The 21317-nt window shown below is 40.5% G+C and overlaps 2 protein-coding genes across 2 annotated transcripts; one reads left to right on the top strand and one right to left on the bottom strand.

Annotated features, from left to right (window-relative positions):
- Positions 1 to 805: 805 nt before the first annotated feature.
- Positions 806 to 1757, bottom strand: LOC103709878 (calcium-binding protein KIC-like). The gene has a single exon (XM_008795403.4). It carries the CDS (start codon positions 1636 to 1638, stop codon positions 1279 to 1281), a length of 360 nt encoding a protein of 119 aa, XP_008793625.2. The 5' UTR covers positions 1639 to 1757; the 3' UTR covers positions 806 to 1278.
- Positions 1758 to 16954: 15197 nt separating this feature from the next.
- On the top strand, positions 16955 to 18498 carry LOC120112704 (U-box domain-containing protein 8). The gene has a single exon (XM_039132269.1). It carries the CDS (start codon positions 17109 to 17111, stop codon positions 18207 to 18209), a length of 1101 nt encoding a protein of 366 aa, XP_038988197.1. The 5' UTR covers positions 16955 to 17108; the 3' UTR covers positions 18210 to 18498.
- The last annotated feature ends 2819 nt before the right edge of the window (positions 18499 to 21317 follow it).

Genomic DNA, 21317 nt, shown 5'->3' with positions numbered 1-21317 from the left:
AAGCATCTTAAAGGAGGTTGATCTATCTCTTTGCTGCCGCACGCTGAGAGACGTTGATTTATTTTTTTAGAAAAAAGCTGGCTCACATCAAGATACAAAGCTTATATAGTTGTACATGAAAGATAAAGAGATCATTCAAATCACTTATAAGATTGTTCAGCTTGTTGAATAGTTTAATAGGATTATTTACAAATCACTATATTTTGTTAAAGATTTTTATTGCTCTTTTGAGTTTTTTTTTCTTGCAAATTCTTTATAAATAGTTTCTATAAACTCCTCTTTTTTAATAAGAGCCAAGAGTCGGATGACTTTGCCTCCCTCTTCATAAAAAAAAGACAAGCGTGATGGAAGGCCGTTGAAACCCAACAAAATAGAACTCGCCTAGCCTGACTGCCTTGCGAGTATATTCTCCTAGCTTCAGAAGTTTATAATAAGATGCTTCAAGGCATTAATGGGGACTGCAGAAAGAAAGAAACGGCCTGGTTTCTTAAGATGAATTGATTGGCTACTCATATCCCAGTTCTCAAGTTTAAGATGCCTCGAAAAGGGTCTCGACATGATCAAGAACAAGCAGTAGGATATGTTTCTATAATTTGATCGATATTTTTGAAGTTTGATACAGCAACTGACATGGCACCCCATCTAGAAATCCTGCATTTATCTTTCGGAAAAGTCTAAATTATTCAATATACTATGCTCTTTCTACTATCAACTATGCCAAAGCTACAGTGCCCCAGGGTCGATAGAGACCTAGACTAACAATTCATTGTAAGCCAATGTTAATGTACAATTTGTGCACTTGATGGGAAATCAGCCAATAGCTTCATTCTCCCCAAAAACAGAGTTGTATTCTCCTCTGTAAGTAAATCAAATACATGATATACATCGTGAATGCAAAAGGGTCAGATGCATTTAATAACCCAAATCGGTGGTCGAAAAGATTAATCAACAACCTCAAGCCACACAGAAACATCAGAATTTGATTCAAACTTTATAACGGATGCATGAGCTATCCTAAGCCGATAACGTTTTCAACAAATTGACAGGAAACACAAGGGGACCGCAAAATTGAAAACTTTATTGACATGAGCATCCAAAGATATCCATGGCCCTCAAAATTCAGTTAAATTTCCAATTAATTTGTCATATAAACATCAGATCCCCCTCCAACAATCGTATCAGTCAGTAGAATCCCCCAAAATCCAACACATCAGCTGCCAGGAATATCGGGTCTTTAACCAAGAAGAAAGAAAAAAACAGGCGGAAGAAGAAGAGAGCTCAGCTCGTGAATCCGCCAGCTGCAAACGCTTCCCAAAGCGCGTCATCCATCCAGCGCCGCGAGGCTTCCATCAGCTCCGGGCTCAGCCTCACCATCAGCACGCAAAACTCCATCTCGCTCAAGGCGCCATCGCCATCGAGGTCCCCCTCCCTCAGCATCCCTCTGAGCTCGTCATCCCGGAGCCCCTCCAGGCCCAGCAGGGCCGCGTTGCGCCTCAAGCTCTCGAAAGTTATCAGCTTTCTCCCCGGATCCATCAGCAGGCGGAAGCCGTTGCAGAGCTCCTCCATGAGGCCGTCCTCCCCGAGCTTCTCCGCCATGAGAGGGAGGAAGTCCTCGAACTCGACCGGTCTCTGAGCCATGGGAGAAGGGAAGAGTAAATCAGGAACGCGGAGAGTGGGATTGCGGAGAGGATTCGGGGAGAGAAGGGCGATTAAATAAGGTTGGGAAAGGGGGGGGAGAGGGGATTCGAGGAAGGAGAGGGGCCACGGGATGACAGCGGGGATTGGGGTGGGATTCGGTCGGAAGGGTGGGGGAAGACGGGTGTCGCTTTCGTAGAAGGCGCGGAGACCGGGCGCTGCGGTCATTTTGGGTAGAGGAGACCGGTTGCGTCCGTAACGGCGTCCCACTGTTCCGGAGTACGGTGGGTGTGGTGCCGTTGACCGGATGAAGCCTTGAGAGGGGTATTGTTGGAATTTTAATACTGGGCGGTCGGAAATGGGGTGGTTCTATATACACCCCCCCTATTGCTCAGGACACCCCCCAAAAATTAAAAAAAAATTAAATACTCTCTACACCCCCCATTTGCTAAGGACACCCCTAAAAAATTAAAAATTCCTAAATTACCCCCCACCCTCCCCACCCCCTCACCTAAATTGCTCTCTACACCCCCCAAACCCCCCCCACCCCGCTTTTCCCCTCCAAAACACCTCGCCAACGCCCAAAACCCCCCTCCCCCTTCTCCCTCTCGTCGCCGGCATTCTCCCGATCTCCGACCACCTCGCCGGCTTCTCCCGAAATTTTTTTTTCACGGTTCGTGCTCCGTTCGGCACTGGACCGCCGAACAAAAGGCTTCTGTTCGGCTGAACAGTGCCGGACAGAAGCCTTCTGTTCGGCACTGTGCAGCCGAACAGATCTGTTCGGTTGAGGGTTGCCGAACAGAAGGCTTCTGTTCGGCACTGTTCAGCCGAACAGAAGCCTTTTGTTCGGCGGTCCAGTGCCGAACGGAGCACGAACCGTGAAAAAAAAAAATTTCGGGAGAAGCCGGCGAGGTGGTCGGAGATCGGGAGAATGCCGGCGACGAGAGGGAGAAGGGGGAACGGGGGAGGAGGGGTTTAAGGGGGGTTTGAGGGGTGTTTTTTTTTTTTTCTTTTCAAAACGAAACGGAGGAGGAGGAAGGGGGGTGTATGAGAAAATTTCAAGGGCAATATGGTAATTACACTAAAGGTTAGTTTGGGTTTTTTTTTTTTTGGTTTTTGGGGGGTGTCCTGAGCAATAGGGGGGTGTATATAGAACTACCCTCGGAAATGCCCTGTGGTTTGGGGCACCCAAGTTTCCGTGCTTACTTTTATTGATGTTACCTGATCAACTTTTATTTAGCAAGTGTGAATTGCAGGTGGATCTCCGCGTTTGGTTCAAAAATAAGATATTTGGAATAAGTTGAAATAAATGATAATTTGATTGGAAATTTTTTAGTGATTATATTGCACAAAAATAATATGGGGCAGGTATTAGAGAAAAAAATATAGGGCAGATTTCTTAATTTGCCATGTATCATCTCGTGCTCGTCTTAAAGAAGAAATCCAAAAGTTAAAGAATTTCTCTTACTAACGAAGTTGTCAGTCCCGTGATTAAAAAAGAAAAAAAATTATGTACGGCGTCCTCTTTTTTTTCCATCAAGCATTTCTATCCATCCTCTTTTTTTTTCCGACAAACATAATAATTATATAAATAGTAAGTACTAAAAACAATATTTAGTATATGCAGACTACTTATATATTCATATTTAGAACTAAATCAAGTCAAACAGCTCCATCATACACTGTTTGCTAAGGGAGCAAGTTAAGCTCGAGCCGGTTCACGAATAATTTGTTGGTTTGACAGCCCCAGGCACGAATAAGATGGTATGCATAGCATAGTTTGAAATAATTTTATAATGACCTCAGTCAAACCCTCCCTCCTAGCGATGAAGATTTTGTCCGGCGCGCTATATTCCTTCAACGACCGACAACGTAGACTGATCACTTTATGAACCACGCAAGCCATTACGTATACACACTCACTGATAATCAAATCAAGAAGGGTACAAATAAGCTGGGCAGCTCGCGAGCTGCTGGAGCTCTGCTCGCGTTCGACTCGAGTTCAACTCGAGTTCAACCACGACTAAACTTAATTGTTACCGGCCTCAAGTAGCTTGAGCAGATTTTCAAGTTATATATATATATATATATATATATATATATATATATATATATATTATTTTTATTTATTTATAATATATTATTAATTTAATATTTAAAATATTATATTATATTATATTTTGTTTTAAGCATAGTTTTAAATATGATCAAGGTTCATATTGATAGTCAAGCCGAGTCGTTTTTGAGTATTGTTTTTTTTTTTTTTTGATCGAGTTAAGCTCAAGCTTGGACATTAAGGCTCGATTGATTTCGAGTTGAATTTCGAGGTCGGATATTTTGAATCGAGTTGAGCTCATATCTCTAACAACCCGGCTCGACTGCACCCCTACAAATCAAGAATAATATAGTAATTTGATAAATGGTAAAGTAGTCATCTCTCCAAGGTGGACTGATGACTAAATGTTTGGACTGGGTTTCTTTTTGGAAATTTCACTGCAGATAGATTGGAGAAGATATGGATGCCATTATCCGGATTGCCTACAAATCTCATTGTACATATTTCCTCAACCGGCTTCTAAAGCAGCCCTTCCTTGCCGGCTTTCTGCGTCTACAGTGTACCTATCAGCTGGGACCCGCATGTATAGAAGATAGCATTGGTGAACTGGCTGCAAAGGGGAATGGAAGAGGTGTGGAATTCCTCTACAGATAGTAGGCAGCAGGTACCATTGATCATAGAACTCTATTCCATGAGAACAACTCTTTGAAGAGGAACGGTAATTTGATTGTTCCCCATTTCATCAGTAGATTTTGAATCTTATTTCAAAAGTTGGAAACTCAGCTAAAAATAAACAGAAAAAGAGGTGGAAGTATAGGAAAAGTACAGGAAGGAATCCCATCAAAATGATACGAAAACCCAGGGGAAATTGGATTTTGAATGTCAACGAAGACGCCCTGCCATTGAAGTCCACTTGGCTAATAAAGATGACAAATATAAAGAACATAAGACTGGTCAATAAAGTTAATTGGTGAGCACATCCATGGCAATGAACCAGATAATGAGCCAACGATCAAGCTTGACGCTGTCAAAGCCTTATTCTATGGCATATAATGTATGCATCTAAAGCCAAAGAGAAGGATTCGAATTATCATACTTATTGCACCATTATTAGACAAGTTTTTAATCCCATCAATTAGTCAGAAAAATCTTAAGACTAGATAGGATCCAGAAACGAGATCCACTATACTAGAAAGTTGAATCGCATACCAAAATTCAGAATACTATTACTTAGCCGGGCAATATCCAATTGAGATTATTTTTTTTGTTAAATCAGATAACTTTTCAAGTTCTACGACGTGCACCAGCCCATAAAAGGTACGATGCACTGAGTAATCAGAGTCAAATTCTATTTTTTGGTTCAAAAAAGATTTGGTCAAACCAAAACTTTCTTTTTGAAAAAGATTTTGATTGTATCTCCTAATCCTGAAAAAACGAGACCACTACATAAAATGACATTGGTCTACGAATGCTTTTTGATGCAGTGTGTGGGAAGGAAAAAGATGAAGGTGGAGATGGTGGAGGACATGACAAGTTCTCTCTCTTTTTTTGCCTTTTTTTTCTCTTTGGTGTGGATGCGGCTTGGAAGAGAAAGGGATGCTGAAACATGAGTTAATTGAGTGAGGGCTTGACTAGATTGGATGAGGGCTTAGTTGGATTGGGTGAAGACTTGGCTAGATTGGGTGAGGCGTGGCTAGATTAAATGAGGCGTGATTAGGCTTGATGCGGCATGATTAAATGAATGTGGCGTGGCAAGATGGAAGAGTCCAGATGGCACTCAAATTCTATGGTATGATGACGTGAGAACGAAAAGAGATGTTGGCATGAGAATGGAAAGAGATATTAACATGAGAAAAGAAAGAGTCTTACACTTACTAGAACTCTCAAATAGGATGGTGTCGAAAGGCTAGGATAAATAAGGGGATGGGTGGAAAAGTTCCACTTCACTCGAACTCTCAAGGGGTTAGGGTGTGAGAATGGATGAAGAGTTTCACTTCACTCAAACTCTTCCTAAAGTTGGCGTCTCACCAAGAAAAGAAGTGTCGCACTTCAAGGGAAAATAATAAATTAAACTCAAAAATTTTCATTCTAATTTGCCGATTTATCTATCATCCCTTCTTTTTATAGTGTAGGAGGTTGGAAACAAACCCAACAACCAGCTCTTATCCGCTGGAGATTAGGAGTTTGAAATAAATCAAACTTCTTTAAACAAAGACTTGCTGAAACTCAATTTTTGAATGAAACGCAAACAAACAAAGCAAACAATCTGCAGAAAAAAAACGTGACTCTAAGAGTTGACTTGCGCACACCCTAGGTGGGTTCAAACATGCCCCCTAGTTCCCATCCATTTTAATTTTTGACTTTGAATGGGTCAACAAAGGATTTACTAACAGTTCAAACCTTTGAATGAGTCAATCAAACAAAACAAAACAAAGAGGACTCTTCTAACTTCATGGCAGAAAAATTCTGAACTCAATGTGGCTTCACGCACGTCCCTGATTGGGCTCCATGCTGGCTTCAGATTGGCTTTATGCATGCCTCTGATTGGGCTCTATGCACGCCTTAGGTTGGCTTCACGTACACCTCTGATTGAGGATGTCACACAACGCTCCGGATTGCGATCACTTTTGCTTACGAAGGCAAATCCGTCAGTATATTTGGATTTTTACGAATGGTTATTCTGTCCATATATATTGTTATCCATGGAGTCTATTATTGATTAATAAAAAATATAAATTGCATACGAATATTTTAGTCCGTCAGCAAAAGTCTTATATCATGCTGACTGTTTTAAAAAATCATTGGTAGATATTGAAATGTGCCAAAAGTCCTTGCGGAGTATGGGCAAAGGTCTGTGTTTATGCTTACAGAATAAGATTTACCGTAGGCATATACTACAAACTCTTAAGTTGCTCCCACTCTCCTTCTTCGCCCTTCACCTCTCCCACTCTCCTTTGCTGCCCTTTGCTCGGCCTCACTGAACCCCACTCTGCCTTACCTAGGACAAGTTTTTCTCCTGTTTAAAAATTTCATGCATTTCTTTCAATTCTAACAAGTGATAACATCAGAATATCTCACCCCTTCATTTCTTTGACATGTAATTCTCTCTCCACTTGGTTCGTTGGGTAAACAAAAATGTAATAGTTTTAATTACTTAGACCAAAAATTTTTGAGGATGCACCGCTCAATAATCAAACCCTAGTTGTTAAGGTAGGAGTACGACCACTGGGGTAAAAAGCTTTAATTCCAAAGATCCAGCTACTATCTTTGTTTTGCAAAGTAAGAATATAGGATTAGGGTTTAAACATTAGGGTTGTTGCAAGATATTACATTAATCCTATAGAAAAATGTCTAAAAAAACACGTACATAATTAAGTTTAAACCTGTAAACATTATAGAAGAATTTCAAGAAAGCATAAGTCAAAAACCTTGAATTTGAAATCCCAAATAGTAAGTTGCATGGAGGTTGCTATGTCCTTGACAGGTTGAGCCTGGTCTACGAGGATTTATTAGGTCAAGCCAGGACTATTATGGCATGACACTTTGACCCAGTTTCATTCTTCGCCACTCAAAGTTGAACCTGGCACCTCTCACTTGAGAGGAAGAGAGATCGCAGTGGAAGGCCCAGTAGCAGAGAAGACGGGCCCACGGGCGGAACACGGAACGGCCCGAGGAGATACGAGTCAACCCCGATGCACCCCTGAAGTCGGCATTCACAGAACCCGAGTCGGCGGAATCCGAATGCCCCCCCGGGCATGATTTTTTTTTTTTTTTTTTGGTACAACGGCAGCTCACTCCCTACGGGTGTGGATACGGCCTACAAAATCTGAAACAAATAAAGCTAAAAGAGACTCCGGCACTGTGTCGGGCTCCCTCAAAATAAAACCTCAAGAATGGTGAGCCACATAGGAAGCGACCCAATTAGCTGCACAATTCGCTTCCCTGTAGACGTGTGTAGCCTGATGGGTTTCACACGCCTGCAGAAGTCTGCGAATGTCCAGAAACAGTGGTCTACCCTCACCTGCACGACCTCGGCCCCTGACCCAATCAATCACAGTGGCCGAGTCGCCCTCAAGAATGATCTGGTCTGCACCAAGTGTCCGTCTCGCATAAGATATGCCCTCCCAGGCGGCTCGGAGCTCAGCACACACCACCGACGCATCGAAGATCCACTGACCCCCCAACGCCACTAGCCTGGCATCATGATCTCGAATGACGAATCCTACACCTCCGCCTCTTCCGTCAGCTGCCATGCTATCATCGAAGTTCACCTTCAGAAAACCAGGGGGTGGGGGTACCCAGGATACGAAAACATATCTGGGTGCTACAAGAGCAGAAGGGGTAACCCAGATGTCCCTGGCCAGCCCGGAAGGTGAACTCACAGCAGTACTAAGAAACTCCTCTGCATGCAAAAAAGCCCTGGCCACCACCGCCCATGGGGGCGAGCTGCGAAGCCGGTTGGTTCCACTAGAACCCATATCCGGCAAACGAAGTCCAGATTTCCGGAGCTGCCCTGTTCTCAAGAAGACATGCTTCACCGAGTTGGCCTCCCCCCTTACAAAGGACGCATCGAAGCGCCTTTGACCATCCCCTCTTGCGAAGATTATCCAACGTGAGAATGTGGTTCTCAAGCACCAGCTAGAGGAGGACATCTTTTTCTTCTCATACCTCAGAAGGTGCAACTCCCTCCCTCAAAGGGCAGAGCAACACTCCATGAGACATTTGATGCATCTTTTTTTGACTTTTTCTTTTTTCTTTCTATCCCTGTCCCTTTCTACACAAAGTGGACTTCAATGTGTGGAAATCGGATCAAACTTTAGGTTGAATGAAAATTCAAATTCTTTTGCTCAAAAGGAATAATTCAAGTATAATTCAAAACCTTGTTTTCCATCCCAAGCACAACTAAATGCAAGTATAATCCATCTCAAATACTTATGTCATCATTTAAAGCATGCTTTTCTCAGAACCGTGGCTGCCGCCCTACCTTCCTTGATGCTTCCCCTTTTGACAAATTCTGCAAACCATTTGCGTGTGGAGAAAAATATCCCTTGGTCGACTCTTCCTGTCTCAAATGAAATGAAACTTCCTCTTTGACCTGGAAGAAAGACAGACAAAGGCATAGAAGTTAGAACTAACTACTGAGGATTTATAAAGGAGAAACAAGGGACTGGACTGCAGAGTGCATGCACAGCCATCCACCTCTCACTCCAAAGGAGAAACTCGGTGCTGAGAGAGAAATAAGAGTCCTCTTCTCACTCCCCAATGGCTCCCAAAGTCCTCCCTCTCGTCTTCCTCATTTTCCTTGCCACTCTCCCCTTCTCCTGCCATGGCTCCATGCACAGAATCCCACTGCTGCCATTCCAAGCCTACAACGGCCATCTCTCTTTCAAGATTGAACGGCTCCCTGCATTCAACTTCCTACCCAGAGGCACGCCCATCCCGCCATCAGGACCTTCGAAGCGGCACAACTCCATCGCCGACTCCGCTGCACCGGACCGGTCGAAGGCTCCATGACTCGAAGACTGCAGATTTCGATCATCGGTTGTAAGGATTGGATCCACCAAATTCTTATTTGCATACTTCTATCAAGAAGAGAGTTAACAGTTAATACGATATACATGTAAGTGTTGGTTGGTATTGGCCTTCTTTCTTTCATTCTATGTGATTTCTTATTGATGATAGGTAGACTCAAAAGGTTGTGAACCTTTACTTATATATATATATATATGGAATTTCTTCTTGTAATTTCAGCTTTTGCTTAAAAATTTTAAGAAGAAAAATCTTTCACACTAGAGCATGTCATGTTTAGCATGGGTGCCTTAGCAGCATGCATGTATTCGCATACCTTATAATCTGGATTCCATAAAATTTTCTCAAACAGATGAGGAAGAGACTGTTAGTAAATAACTGGAGATTTTAGATTTGCTCAACCCTGGTTGAATTAATGTTTTTGAGGAGCTTACGTCTTAATCTACTTTATGATCAAGAAGTTCCTTTCTTTTTGTTATTATTATTATTATTAATCAAGCCAACCACCGATCCCATTAATCTCTTAGAAAAGAATGGTTTCAAAGAGGATGAAAGTAAACGGTTCTGCTGATCAGTTACTACGCCGTACCACCCAGTTGTCAAACCAAGATCTAAGCAGCTTGACTAAAGCACAGCCTACTTTGCCTTGTAGCTGCCATTAATCAAAATGGTAGTTTCCTGCTTTCCTCATCAAAAGTGGCAAGGCTTAGCTCCAAAATATTAGAAATTGTGCAAGCCATGTGTAAATCAAATCCACATTTTAAATGTTTCTTTTCAGAAAATCCCAAGCATGGTTCTTGGTTATTTCGTGCACATAACCTATATATATCTCTTAATATCATAATCATAACCATCAGGTCTTGTCCCAATTATTTGAAACAGTTTCACGAACCGTAAACATTGTATTACAAAAGATTAGCATCCTCAAGTCCTTGCCCAATATTTTTTTTTTTCACCAAACTTCTCTTATCCTTGTATTTCTATGTTTGAGTCACGAATGTCTTTTGCACCTACATATTAGTACATAAGTTAAAACTGTGACAAAACCACCAAATAAGGACTCCACACCTCAAAAGGTGCACCGCACCAATCGGAAGAGAGCTTAAAGAGACTCACCTGCCAGAGTTTGCTTGAACAGTGCCTGCCACACTCCATGTCCGTCCCTCGGTAACAATAAGACCAGCAGCAGAAGCTTGAGGGTTCCATTCGAGAGCAAACAGGAGCCTGACAACCAAAATCGTGCCATGCGAGGAGTCTTCAAACAACAGCAAAAAGGCTACATGCATCTTGAAAGATTCCACATTGGCTAGACTCATTTCAGAGCTTAGGCATATGAGGCGGGTATCTCTAAATTCTATATACGCATTTTGAGTGAAAAACAAAATCGAAAAGAGGTCTAAACAGCGCGTGCACGTGCGTGCGAGCTCTGGAACCGAACAATATCTGGTAAGAGAGCCCCGTGTTTCCCTCTCATGTGGCTCTCACGTGGGCACTGGGTGCCTCACGTGCCCCGCGCAGGCGGAGGCATAACACGTCTTGCTGACCTCCCTCCAAAAATGAGTATTCACTCAAGCAGAACTTCTGATTCTTGCATCCAATGGTTTCCTCGTCCAGCAATATATTGCAGCCCGGATGACCCATTCCCGTTAGTAAGAGCAAATGTTACAAATCATCAGAATTGGAGTGACAAGCATATTTTTGTTTTTCTTTCATTTCCACCGAGTTTGTTCTAGCTCTGGTTCCATGAATTCAGGGTAATGTTTGTAAGAGTGCAAGTTAAAGTCTTTAATGGTCATTCAGAAAAGGTGAGAGTAAGGGAGTTAATGGAAAGATCCCAAAAATATGAGATGAAGAATGACTCAAACATCTACATAGATAAGTAATTGACATGAGCAATGGAGAAGAGTTTGTTGATCAAGGAGGTGGTTGATTCCTTCACGAGAGGAAAGACCATGTAAAAGAAAATTGAAAATAGAGAAGTTAAACAACATAGCAGCTAAGTTATATTGAATAAATACTGTCTAAAATTTTAATAAATGATCCAGAAGGATTGCTAGATCCACTGTGGATCACTCTGACCATATTGAATAGGTCTAGATAGAGTTTTATAGCAAGCTCCGCCACATCAAGTGCTAAATTGTGGAAAAAAAAATTTGGGAAGTCTTTGGGAGGTATTTAGCGATGCGATAAAAGTGAAGTTGATGCAGGAGTCGAGATTTAACTTTTATCCAAATCTAAAAGTTTTAAACTATTTTTCTACATTAAGAAAATTTAGCCCCCATTAGCAGAGAATTTTGATCTGAATTCCAAGAGAGCAAACCTAACCGGTAAAAGTAGAAGCCTGGCACCAAAATTTTGTATACATTGTTTCCGAAAAGAAAAAGTGAAAATGGCCTCACCCTGCTTTCTATCGGCTCCTGTTTTATCTAGAAGTGCAACTCCGCCCGGATTTAAAGTCTGGTATTTCACTAGCACGAAAATAGAAGATCTATATAGTTATTTTGTTAATCCTCAATAAAAATGAAGAGCTTAGAACCTGTTCTTTCAAAATTCCCAATATTGGCTAATATTCAATTCAAATATGTTTGAGTTGAATAGGTTCAAACCAGAATCTTTTATTCTCCTAATTAGATCAAGATTTAGATCAAGAAAACAGGCATTTACTGCATATCATGTTAGCCTTTGCTTGACTTGATCTGAATATATAATAATCTAAAGAGGAATCAATTAAAAAAATTAAATGAAAAATAGTGAGACTTTAGTCTTCCCCAAAGGTATGCTGTGCAGCTAAATTCATGTGAATCTCCAAATCATATATGGTGGATCCAGATATCCCATCTAGATCCCAGATATCTAAGAAAACAGTGGTTAGTTATCTGTTGGTAGTTCTGCGACATCCCCTTTCATCATATATTTGAAACAAAAAATTTTTGAGGCAATCTTTTTTTCCGGTCCATAAAATCTCTTTAAATTCAAAACAGCCTTCGTTGATTTTCCTAACCAAATGTTCACACGGCTTTTTTTTTCTTTTTCTCACTTAAGAAGGCAATTCATATCACTCGAATACGAATACAACTAATAAAATTAGAAAACAAAATGTCTCAAAATGCTATGGGCAACTTTTCTTCAATCGTCCATAGCGTACTTTTCGTATGATTGGCCGCATAAACAGCAACCCAGCCCGCGGACTACGTTCACACGGCGTTCCAAAGATTTCACGGCATCTCAGTTCTGTGGCCTTTTTAGAAAATTAGGGCACTTGGCCCGAGAGATCAGGCACCTCCTCTTGACTTTCTTGTCCATACGCGTCAGCCATCGTTTAAGAAAGAGTTGACTTTGACTTTGACTTTGACTTTTGAATCCGTCGCGGGCCCACCCTCAACAACCAGCACCGGCAGGATGGCCTTTCGGTACGCCAAATCTCCCTCGCACCTGCCCTTCCTGACGTCCCGTGGCCTTATTAACGTCGCCCCCATTGATTGGGAGCGTGGAAGATTTTTAATGGATGCACACTTGTCTTTCCTGTTTGCATTCAAACAGCCGATGAAAATATTGCTCGACTGGTGCCGCCACTCTTAACCTAGAGATCAAACGGTCTTGATAAAGCAGAATTAAAAGCATGCTTGGTAGGATAAAATTAAACTCTAAAATAAAAATAAGAATAAATGACTTATATCTTAGTTATTTTGTTTGGTTAAAGAAAGTTCTATTTTTATTTCAATTTTAGAGAAAAAAATAAGAATATATCACGATAATCCTGACTTTCATCTAGTATTTAAATTCCATTCCAATTCTAATTCATTTAGATTTCCATTTCATCTTATTCTGATTTTGATTTCGATTTCGGTCGCGAACCAAATGTATCCTAAATAGATTCGGAATATTGGACATGTCTACATGTAGCCTCCTATGGTGCTAAAGGAGACCGAGATACCACTAGCAATCTTTGATTGCATTTGATTCGAGAGTAAAATCATGGATGGCCTAGTTGGGAGGGAAGTTTTGCTCAAGAGATGAGAACATATGAGATGGTCGAGTTAGAATACGCTTAGCTACAGATTCGAGTAGAATAAATTACTTCCAAGGTGATTCAAGTTACTTTAAGAAAGAGGAATAGAAAAATGCAAAATAATTTACTTGTGAAAGTCACAAAATGGTGCAACATGCGAACATGATAACTTTATCATCAAGCCAGCTTCCAAGCTGCTGCTTTTCTTGGTCTTCCAAAATGGGAGCTTTTACTTGTCGGCGGTTATTGACGCCCAACTTTTATCAACCAAACATCCATGAATGGGAATAGGTATGTTATTTTACATTAGTTCTTCTAGATTATTCTTACTATTCGCTGAGGTAAAATTTCTGGAATAACTCTAGAATGAGGGTGCTTTGGTTGATAAAAGTATCATAATTAATCATATGATCAAAAGAGGATGCCATTCTAGAGGGAAAAAAAGTTATTCCAGCTTTTCTTTGGATCAGTTATTCTAAAATTCGAAATGTTTGACCAGAATAATTACTCCTTCACTATTAAAGCTGCTTAAAATCTATTCACTAAGAATTGATTCTAACCTTTGCTTCTGCTTTATTCCCAAATCAAATGCAGTCTTAGCATGGAATAAACAACTATATATTTAGGCCCTATTTGGGAGAGCTGTTAGTAGTAGAGCTTTTGGAAGTAAAGCTATTAGAAGTAGAGCTGTTTGAAGTAGAGCGTTTATAAAAAGCTGTTTATTGTTTGGTACTTATATTTTTAAAGTGTTGTTGCACTTTAACATGTATTTGGTAAACAAACTGAGAAAGTACTTTTATGTGACAAAATGACCATAAAGAACATTACTAGTATTATATAACAGAGCATAATAAAATATAATATGTATTAATACATAAATATATAAAAAATTATAATATTAATGTAATGTAATATAATATTATTATAATATAGTACTATAACATTATATATTATAGAATAATAATTTAATATAATATTAAATTATTTAAATAATATATCAATGTGTTATGATATAATATTATATTTATAATATAATACAATAATAAATATATAAAATATTATAATTATTAGTGTAAATTAATTTTTCATCCTTGTAATGACCATTTATCTCTCTAACAAATAGAGAGAAAGGAAGAAGAAGATTGAGAGGAAAAGGGAGAAAGGAAGAGGCGGGATAAGGGTTTTGGAGGAAAAAAGTGTGATTTAAATGAGGATATTTTGGTCCAAAAAATAGCTTCCCGACAAAGCTGAAAACAGCATTTTCGGAAAGCTCCAAATTGGAGCTTCTTCTCAAAAGCTATTTTTAGCTTTCCGCAAAAGCTGAAACAGCTTTCCGAAAATTTTACCAAACACCATTTTTTATCTAAAAGTACTTTTGGAGGGCCAGAAAGTGCTTTTTGGCCCTCCAAAAGCTCTCCCAAACAGGGCCTTAGTCATACAGGAAGCCACTATGAGTTTTGTGAGGCAAGGATAAGGTTGATAGAAAGGGAAGCGAGCTTCCAAGCCAAGAGGTTTTAGTATGGCACTTGAGGTTAGCTCTTTAAGTAGAGAATTGTATGGAATATGCTTGCCTGCACCGCCATGTTTCAGGTGTAATCCATTAATTAGGTTCAGTCTTTTTCTAACCAATAAAGACTCTGGTCAAGTATGGTCCACTATGGAAGTTTACAAATCCTAGCCGACATTGGAATAAAGGTACATAAAGTATATGCAGTAGTGAGTGCCATCAATGTAGAGAAATGTTTAGCCTTTTAAGAATGCATTGAAGGATACATATAAAAAGAAGTGCAATCAATTGATGAAGCTTTCAAATTTTAGCATTATATTGATGGGAGAGTATATTTGTTAGGGCCAGTCTTGTTATAATATGATGCTAGCTTTGTTAGCTTTGTCTATGTTTAATGTATCCTAAGTTATAAGTCTGATTTTATTCAATATTCAGGAACAGCTCAAGTCATCATGTATGCAATGAATTATAAATCTACCATAGAAGGCTATAACATTAATTGTTTTCTCAAGAAAGATGCCATTAATTGGAGCGACGAGCAACTTATTATTGGTTGATCATCATAAAGAATTACAAAGGTCTTATTCTAACATTTTCATTTTATGGTAATAAAAGGATCAAGATTTAGGATGACTTAGATGCATCATATTTTTCTATTAATAACAATTTATTATTGAAGATAATGTGTCATCGTCCATGTTAGTATCATGCAGCTTGTCCCTTTCTAAAAATAAAATTGACACAAATGATTGTTTGGTTCATAACTTGTATACTTGCAGTGCTTATGGGCATGATGCATCTAACTTTTTATCGAAACAAAAGAATCTTATGTTTCAGGACATTTCATCAGCTAAACATTAAGTCTCTACAAACTATGGAGCAGTTTCAATTTGGGATGAGAAAGGATGAAGATTTAGGGTTGCATAGATTGTACTTTCCTAATAATCCCAATTTATGCTTGAAGGTGTGTCATTATGCATGTTAGTAGCATGCTGCTTTTCCCTTTTCTAATATAAAAGCAATGTGTGTCATTATCTAGATAACAACTTGGATGTTTCAGTGCTTATTGGTGACAAGCATCTAACTTTTTATGATAACAATAGAATCTTAATCTAACGAAACAAGATCTATTTTACGAAGCAAAATAAGTCCAACTTACACCATAAAACTTTTGGCGAAGGTTTTAAACAATAGTCGTGGAAAAATTTAAGCATAAAATAACTAAACGGTAAAGATTTAGGACAACGTAGATAAGTTACATTTTATTAATAATCGAAATTTATACTTGAAGATGATATGGTGTTGTTCATGTTAGTAGCTTGCTGCTATTCTCTTTTCTAAAAGTAAAATAGACCCATGCTCTACGTTTTTAATGCTTATAGTTAAGGTGTGCTTAATCTTTTATACTAATACTGAAACTCTTACATGATAATTAAATATTATGCTATATATCACTATTGCAGCAGTTTTGTGACAAATATTATCAATTAAATAGTAACGCTCTATAAAATATGCTGATGCTTGTAACTTACAACAAAGAAAGAATAAAGATTTCGAGTTGCAAAGTTAAATTACACTTTGCTAACTATCCTAATGTGTAATCAAAGATGACGGCTCGTTGTGTATGTCGGCTACTAGAACTAAAATGAGCACGCGGAGTCATCTAGCATGCAACTTGTACATTATATAGCCATCTTGCACCTTACCTTTTTCTATGGTAACAAAAAAATATCTAATATAATAAGTTATTTCTAGATTAAATTACAAAGATAAATTACACTTTGCTAATTGTCGTAATGTGTAATCAAAGATGACGGGTCCTTGTGTATGTCAGCTTTTAGAACTAAAATGAACACGCGGAATCATCTAGCATGCAACTTGTACATTATATAGTCATCTTACACCCTACCTTTTTCTATGGTAACAAAAAAAAGTCTAATTAATAAGATATTTCCAGATTAAAATAATAAATGAAGAAGAAACTAGGGTGATATAGGGCCAAATCACACTCTCATGCTAACCCTAACAATTTGCATGGCACTAATTCAAAATTGAAACCAAAACCTTCCAAGAAGGTGAAGGTTGTCCTTATCCTCTAACCCTACCATTCAAAACCCCTAAACAACCCCACCCGCTTTACCCCAACCCACCACAAATCCCGATTCAGACCAGGGTCATTTCCGGAAACAAAATCCATACCCCACCTCTCTCTCTCTCGGTCTTTCTCTCTCTCCTGAGTTCGTCGGTCCTTCCTCCTCTCTTCTCCCCTGGTCTCCTCCCTTCCCAAAATAACACCCCCGAATCCCCAAACTCCTCTCTCTCTCTCTCTCTCTCTCTCGCTCGCTCGCTCGCTCGCTGAGCAAGCGGGCCCGATGGAAGTGGAGTTCCCGGACGACTTCCGGTGCCCGATCTCCCTGGAAGTCATGTCCGACCCGGTGATCCTATCCTCTGGTTACACCTTCGACCGCGCCTCCATTCAGCGCTGGCTCGACTCCGGTAACCGCACCTGCCCGGTGACGAAGCTCCCACTTCCACCTCGCCCCTCTCTCATCCCCAACCACGCCCTCCGCAGCTTAATTTCCAACTTTGCCCCCGCCGGCGTCCCCAAAACCCCTCCCTGCCCCTCCCCCGACCCCCACGCCCTCCTCGCCTCCCTCTCCTTCCCCGCCAACGCCGACACCCTCGCCGCCGTCCTCCGCCTCTCCAAGCGGAGCGCCGCCTTCCGCCGCCTCGCCCTAGACGCCGGCGCCTCCTCCGTACTCCTCCGACACGCCGGCTCCGGCGACCGCCCCGACCTCCAGGACCTCGCCCTCCGCGCCCTCCTCCACCTCAGCCTCGACGGCGACGACGCCCGCGTCGGCCTCGTCGCCGAGGGCGCCGTCGACCGCCTCACCGCCGCCCTCCGCTCCCCCTCCGCCGCCGCGGCCCTCGCCGCTACTTGCCTCACCAGCCTCGCCATGGTCGAGGTCAACAAGTGCACCATCGGCGCTCACCCCTCCGCGATCGCAGCCCTGGCGGCGCTCCTTCGGGAGGGGAAGGGCCGGGAGCGCCGCGAGGCGGCTACCGCCCTCTACGAGCTCTGCAAGTTCCCGGAGAATCGCCGGCGGGCGGTGCGTGCCGGCTCCGTCCCGGCCCTCATCGACCTTGCCGGCAATGGTTCAGAGAGGGCGGTGGAGGTGCTGGGCCTCCTCGGGAAGTGCCGGGAGGGACGGGAAGAGATGAAGAGGGTCGATGGATTCGTTCGGGTCTTGGCCGGGGTTTTGAGATACGGCAGTTCCAGGGGCATCGAGAACGCTCTATTCGTGCTCAATTTGGTCTGCTCTGATGGCAAAGAGATGGCCTTGGAGGCGAGAAAAGAAGGAACTTTCGAGCTTTGCTTGGCTTTGGCTGGCGACGAGAATGGGAGGATTGGGAAGAATGCGGTGGGATTGGCTCGGACCCTGGAGAATGGACCACTGGTCAACTTCTTATGAATTGGGCCTCTTCGTCTTCTCGGGTTGCCAAAATTTTGCATCGAAATCCATCTGAGTTATCTGACAGAGGTGAGTGGAGCTGCTGCAATGATTAACGAGTTTCTTTTCTCTGTTTTAGCTTAGATGTCTGCTCTGTAAAAAAGGACGTTCTTTTTGAAAGCTTTTCTCTTCTAGTTTTGTAAAATTGGAATAAGTATTCCGGTTCATATCAAAAAGGCTGTAGCTTGTTAATCAAACCTGTAACTGTTCGGATGGAAATACAATCTGGTAATTATATTGTTTCTTTCCATCCCATCTCACAGCAACTGTTTGAGAAATTGGTTTAGATTTCTTATTCTGGGAGTAGTCTAATTTCTTGAGTTCGCATTGCGTTGTTCGAGGTGTTTTTTTGTCTGTTTGAGATTGATGGGATAGGCCATTGCTGTAATGCCAATCAAATTTTGGTTTGAAGGTTGGCATGTGTTCTTGCTCTGAAGTTCATGTTTGGTAATACTTCTGTGCAATTTACTTCTTTTACTTGTTTAGAGCTATGAATCTTCTTCATCACAAGTAGGAACAATATTTTGCTGTCAGTGAGTCGAGGCTTCATAGCTAAATCTACCTCTGCTGTAGGGTCTGAGTCTTCTGCATTAATGTGCTTTCTAAATGCTTTTTTCTGTTAAATGTTAACTTACGGACCAGAAGATATAGTTAGCTATGATTGGGTCCTCCAGTAGGGCGTATCCTATTTAGGAACCATAGTTATGTGGGTGCAAGTAAATTACAGGTCTGTAAAACTTGTACTAGAGCATGTATACAGGCACATGTTCGTCTACAGTTCGGATGCACATATTTAGTATTTGATGACATTAGTGCATCCACCTTAAGCTTAGAGCTTTCCTGATTGGAAATTTTTTCTCATGCTAAAAGGGAATTGGTGCCATTTATTTCATGATTAACTTAGGATAACAGTATAGAGGTGGTTTGTATAGATGAATACATTCCATTTTAAGCTTGAGCTGAGGAATTTTGCTTGAAAGAAAAAGAAAAGAGGGGCTTTCATGTCGTGGTGGGGTGCGGGGGGTGTATGTGCGTTGCGGGAAGTGCGGAGGGGGGGAGGGGTTATAAGATGATATGAATTTTTTTGAGTGCAAAGTTAACCGATAATAAGATTATTTGGTGAATGAGTATTCATAACAGTTATAATAAATGAAATTTTTTGAATAGGTGAACTAGAATTTGGTTGATCACATTTCAGGTTGGATCTGGTCATGTGAAATCGGAAGACGAGGTTCAACATCCATGATCCAGGCTATTGAAATATAATATACTATCTCCAAATTGCTTGCAAGTAAAAAAATCATATAATTTGCAGATTCTAAGCCTATGCATCCCGTTGTTGAAAAAGGATATTTTAAAAAAACATGTTATGGTGCCCCTTTTTGACCAATTAATGCATAGGTTAGGAGTTTCCGAATCACATAATTTTTGGTCTGTAAGCAACAAATTGCATTCAATGGCTCGGATTGTCGGATCGATATTTTCTGATTTCATCTGATCAGTTTCAACTTGGAAGCCGGTCAACGGGATCCTAGTCTATCTTTTTTCAGAATGAAAATTGCATACATGTTTAACAAAACAAGAACTTGGGAATGCAACTATGCAGCTGATAAGGTAGCTTGTTTTAAGAAATTTCCTGACTAACAATGCAACAATATCACTCAAGGAAAGTCCTAGACGGTCCACTAGAATTATCTGCAAGATTTCATGTTTGCTGTATAAAATATAAATAACAGATGTCATGATTCTGCTATCAGTCCTAAGTAGACCGGTATCGTTCATTTATCTTCAAGATAATGTATTTAAAGCAAACAACCCATGTTGAAAATAATTTGGATTCTGAAACATCCTAACTGAATTAGTAACTACCTGACAAGATTATGGAAAAGCAATGATCTCAAGATGAAATTCAATGTGTGGGAAGAGTAGAAAATCTAAAATTGCTCTTATTAGAGAATTTAGGCTTTGGAATTAATGAAATAATTGCATGATAGTGTGCTTCCGGAGAAGGGAGGACAGTAACTCTGGTAACTATCCTGGATCTATCCTACAAAAGTGTATGTGAAAAAATAACACCGCTTCAGCGAATCTAAACATTATGATGTTCATCTGCAGTACAGCTTATTTTTTCAGTAACTTCAGCGGAGTTGAGCCCAGAAAGAGATTCTAGGTTCTTGTTGCAGTTCTGCAGTCATTGTCTAGTATAGTATGGTATTATTGGTATTTTATCTTCTGTTTGGAACATTCAAAAGTATATCATAGTTTATCAGAGTTATAGTTTTCTGACCGAACTATCCAAACAAAAAGGCCTTCAATAGTGACCTAGAGCTAGGACTCATCTGCCACCTTATAATAAATTTTGGTAGATAACAGTCAGGCAAATTCAAGTGCATGAATGAGGTATAAAGGTTTCTTTTAATGTTTATGATATCTAATTGCTGTTCATCTCATCAAACTTCCATATCCTATGCATCAATGAACACATAAGCATATGGTGACTGTGCTTTAAAGAATATCCTTTGTAGCTCATTAGCTAGTAAAAACTTTAAAATCATATGGGTGATACTTGAGAATTTGCTTGCTTGAAAAATCATCAATTTCATGCAATTTCCTGATATCTTTTCAGATCGCCAGCTACTGCTGTTACCCTTTTCTGAATAAAAAGACTGCTGTTAAATTAATAGTTCAGAGTCCATTTTGCAGCATAGATGAAAACTTGTCATTCTGTTCTGTTTAAGAGATTTCAGTGACTTGCACATCCTGGGATAGTTACAAGCATTCAGCCATGTCCTGGCGGTCACACCACACTTCTTCAGACCTAGGTACTTTACCTTGGAAGAGAGTACTTAACAGCAAGAAATTGACCTGCTTGTGAAATCAGGGATGTTAGAAAGCAAGGAATCAATCTACCATCGTACATACTACTGGAAAAAAAAAAAAAGCTTGGTTGGGTTGCCTTAAAACACAAGAAGGAAAAAAAAAAGATGCTTAAGATGTTATTTGCTATCTTTGCACTAACATAGTTATGGCTATTCTTTTACATCAGCAAAAGAAGATATACTTTTACTG

The sequence above is a fragment of the Phoenix dactylifera genome, chromosome 12 (assembly GCF_009389715.1).
Source record: "Phoenix dactylifera cultivar Barhee BC4 chromosome 12, palm_55x_up_171113_PBpolish2nd_filt_p, whole genome shotgun sequence".
Taxonomy (NCBI): domain Eukaryota; kingdom Viridiplantae; phylum Streptophyta; class Magnoliopsida; order Arecales; family Arecaceae; genus Phoenix; species Phoenix dactylifera.
The sequence above is the reverse complement of the archived record's forward strand: the minus strand, read 5'-3'. Positions and strand labels throughout refer to the sequence as shown.

Coding starts and splice junctions, on each gene's coding strand:
- LOC103709878 (XM_008795403.4), bottom strand. CDS start 1,638: ATGGCTCAGAGACCGGTCGAGTTCGAGGACTTCCTCCCTCTCATGGCG.
- LOC120112704 (XM_039132269.1), top strand. CDS start 17,109: ATGGAAGTGGAGTTCCCGGACGACTTCCGGTGCCCGATCTCCCTGGAA.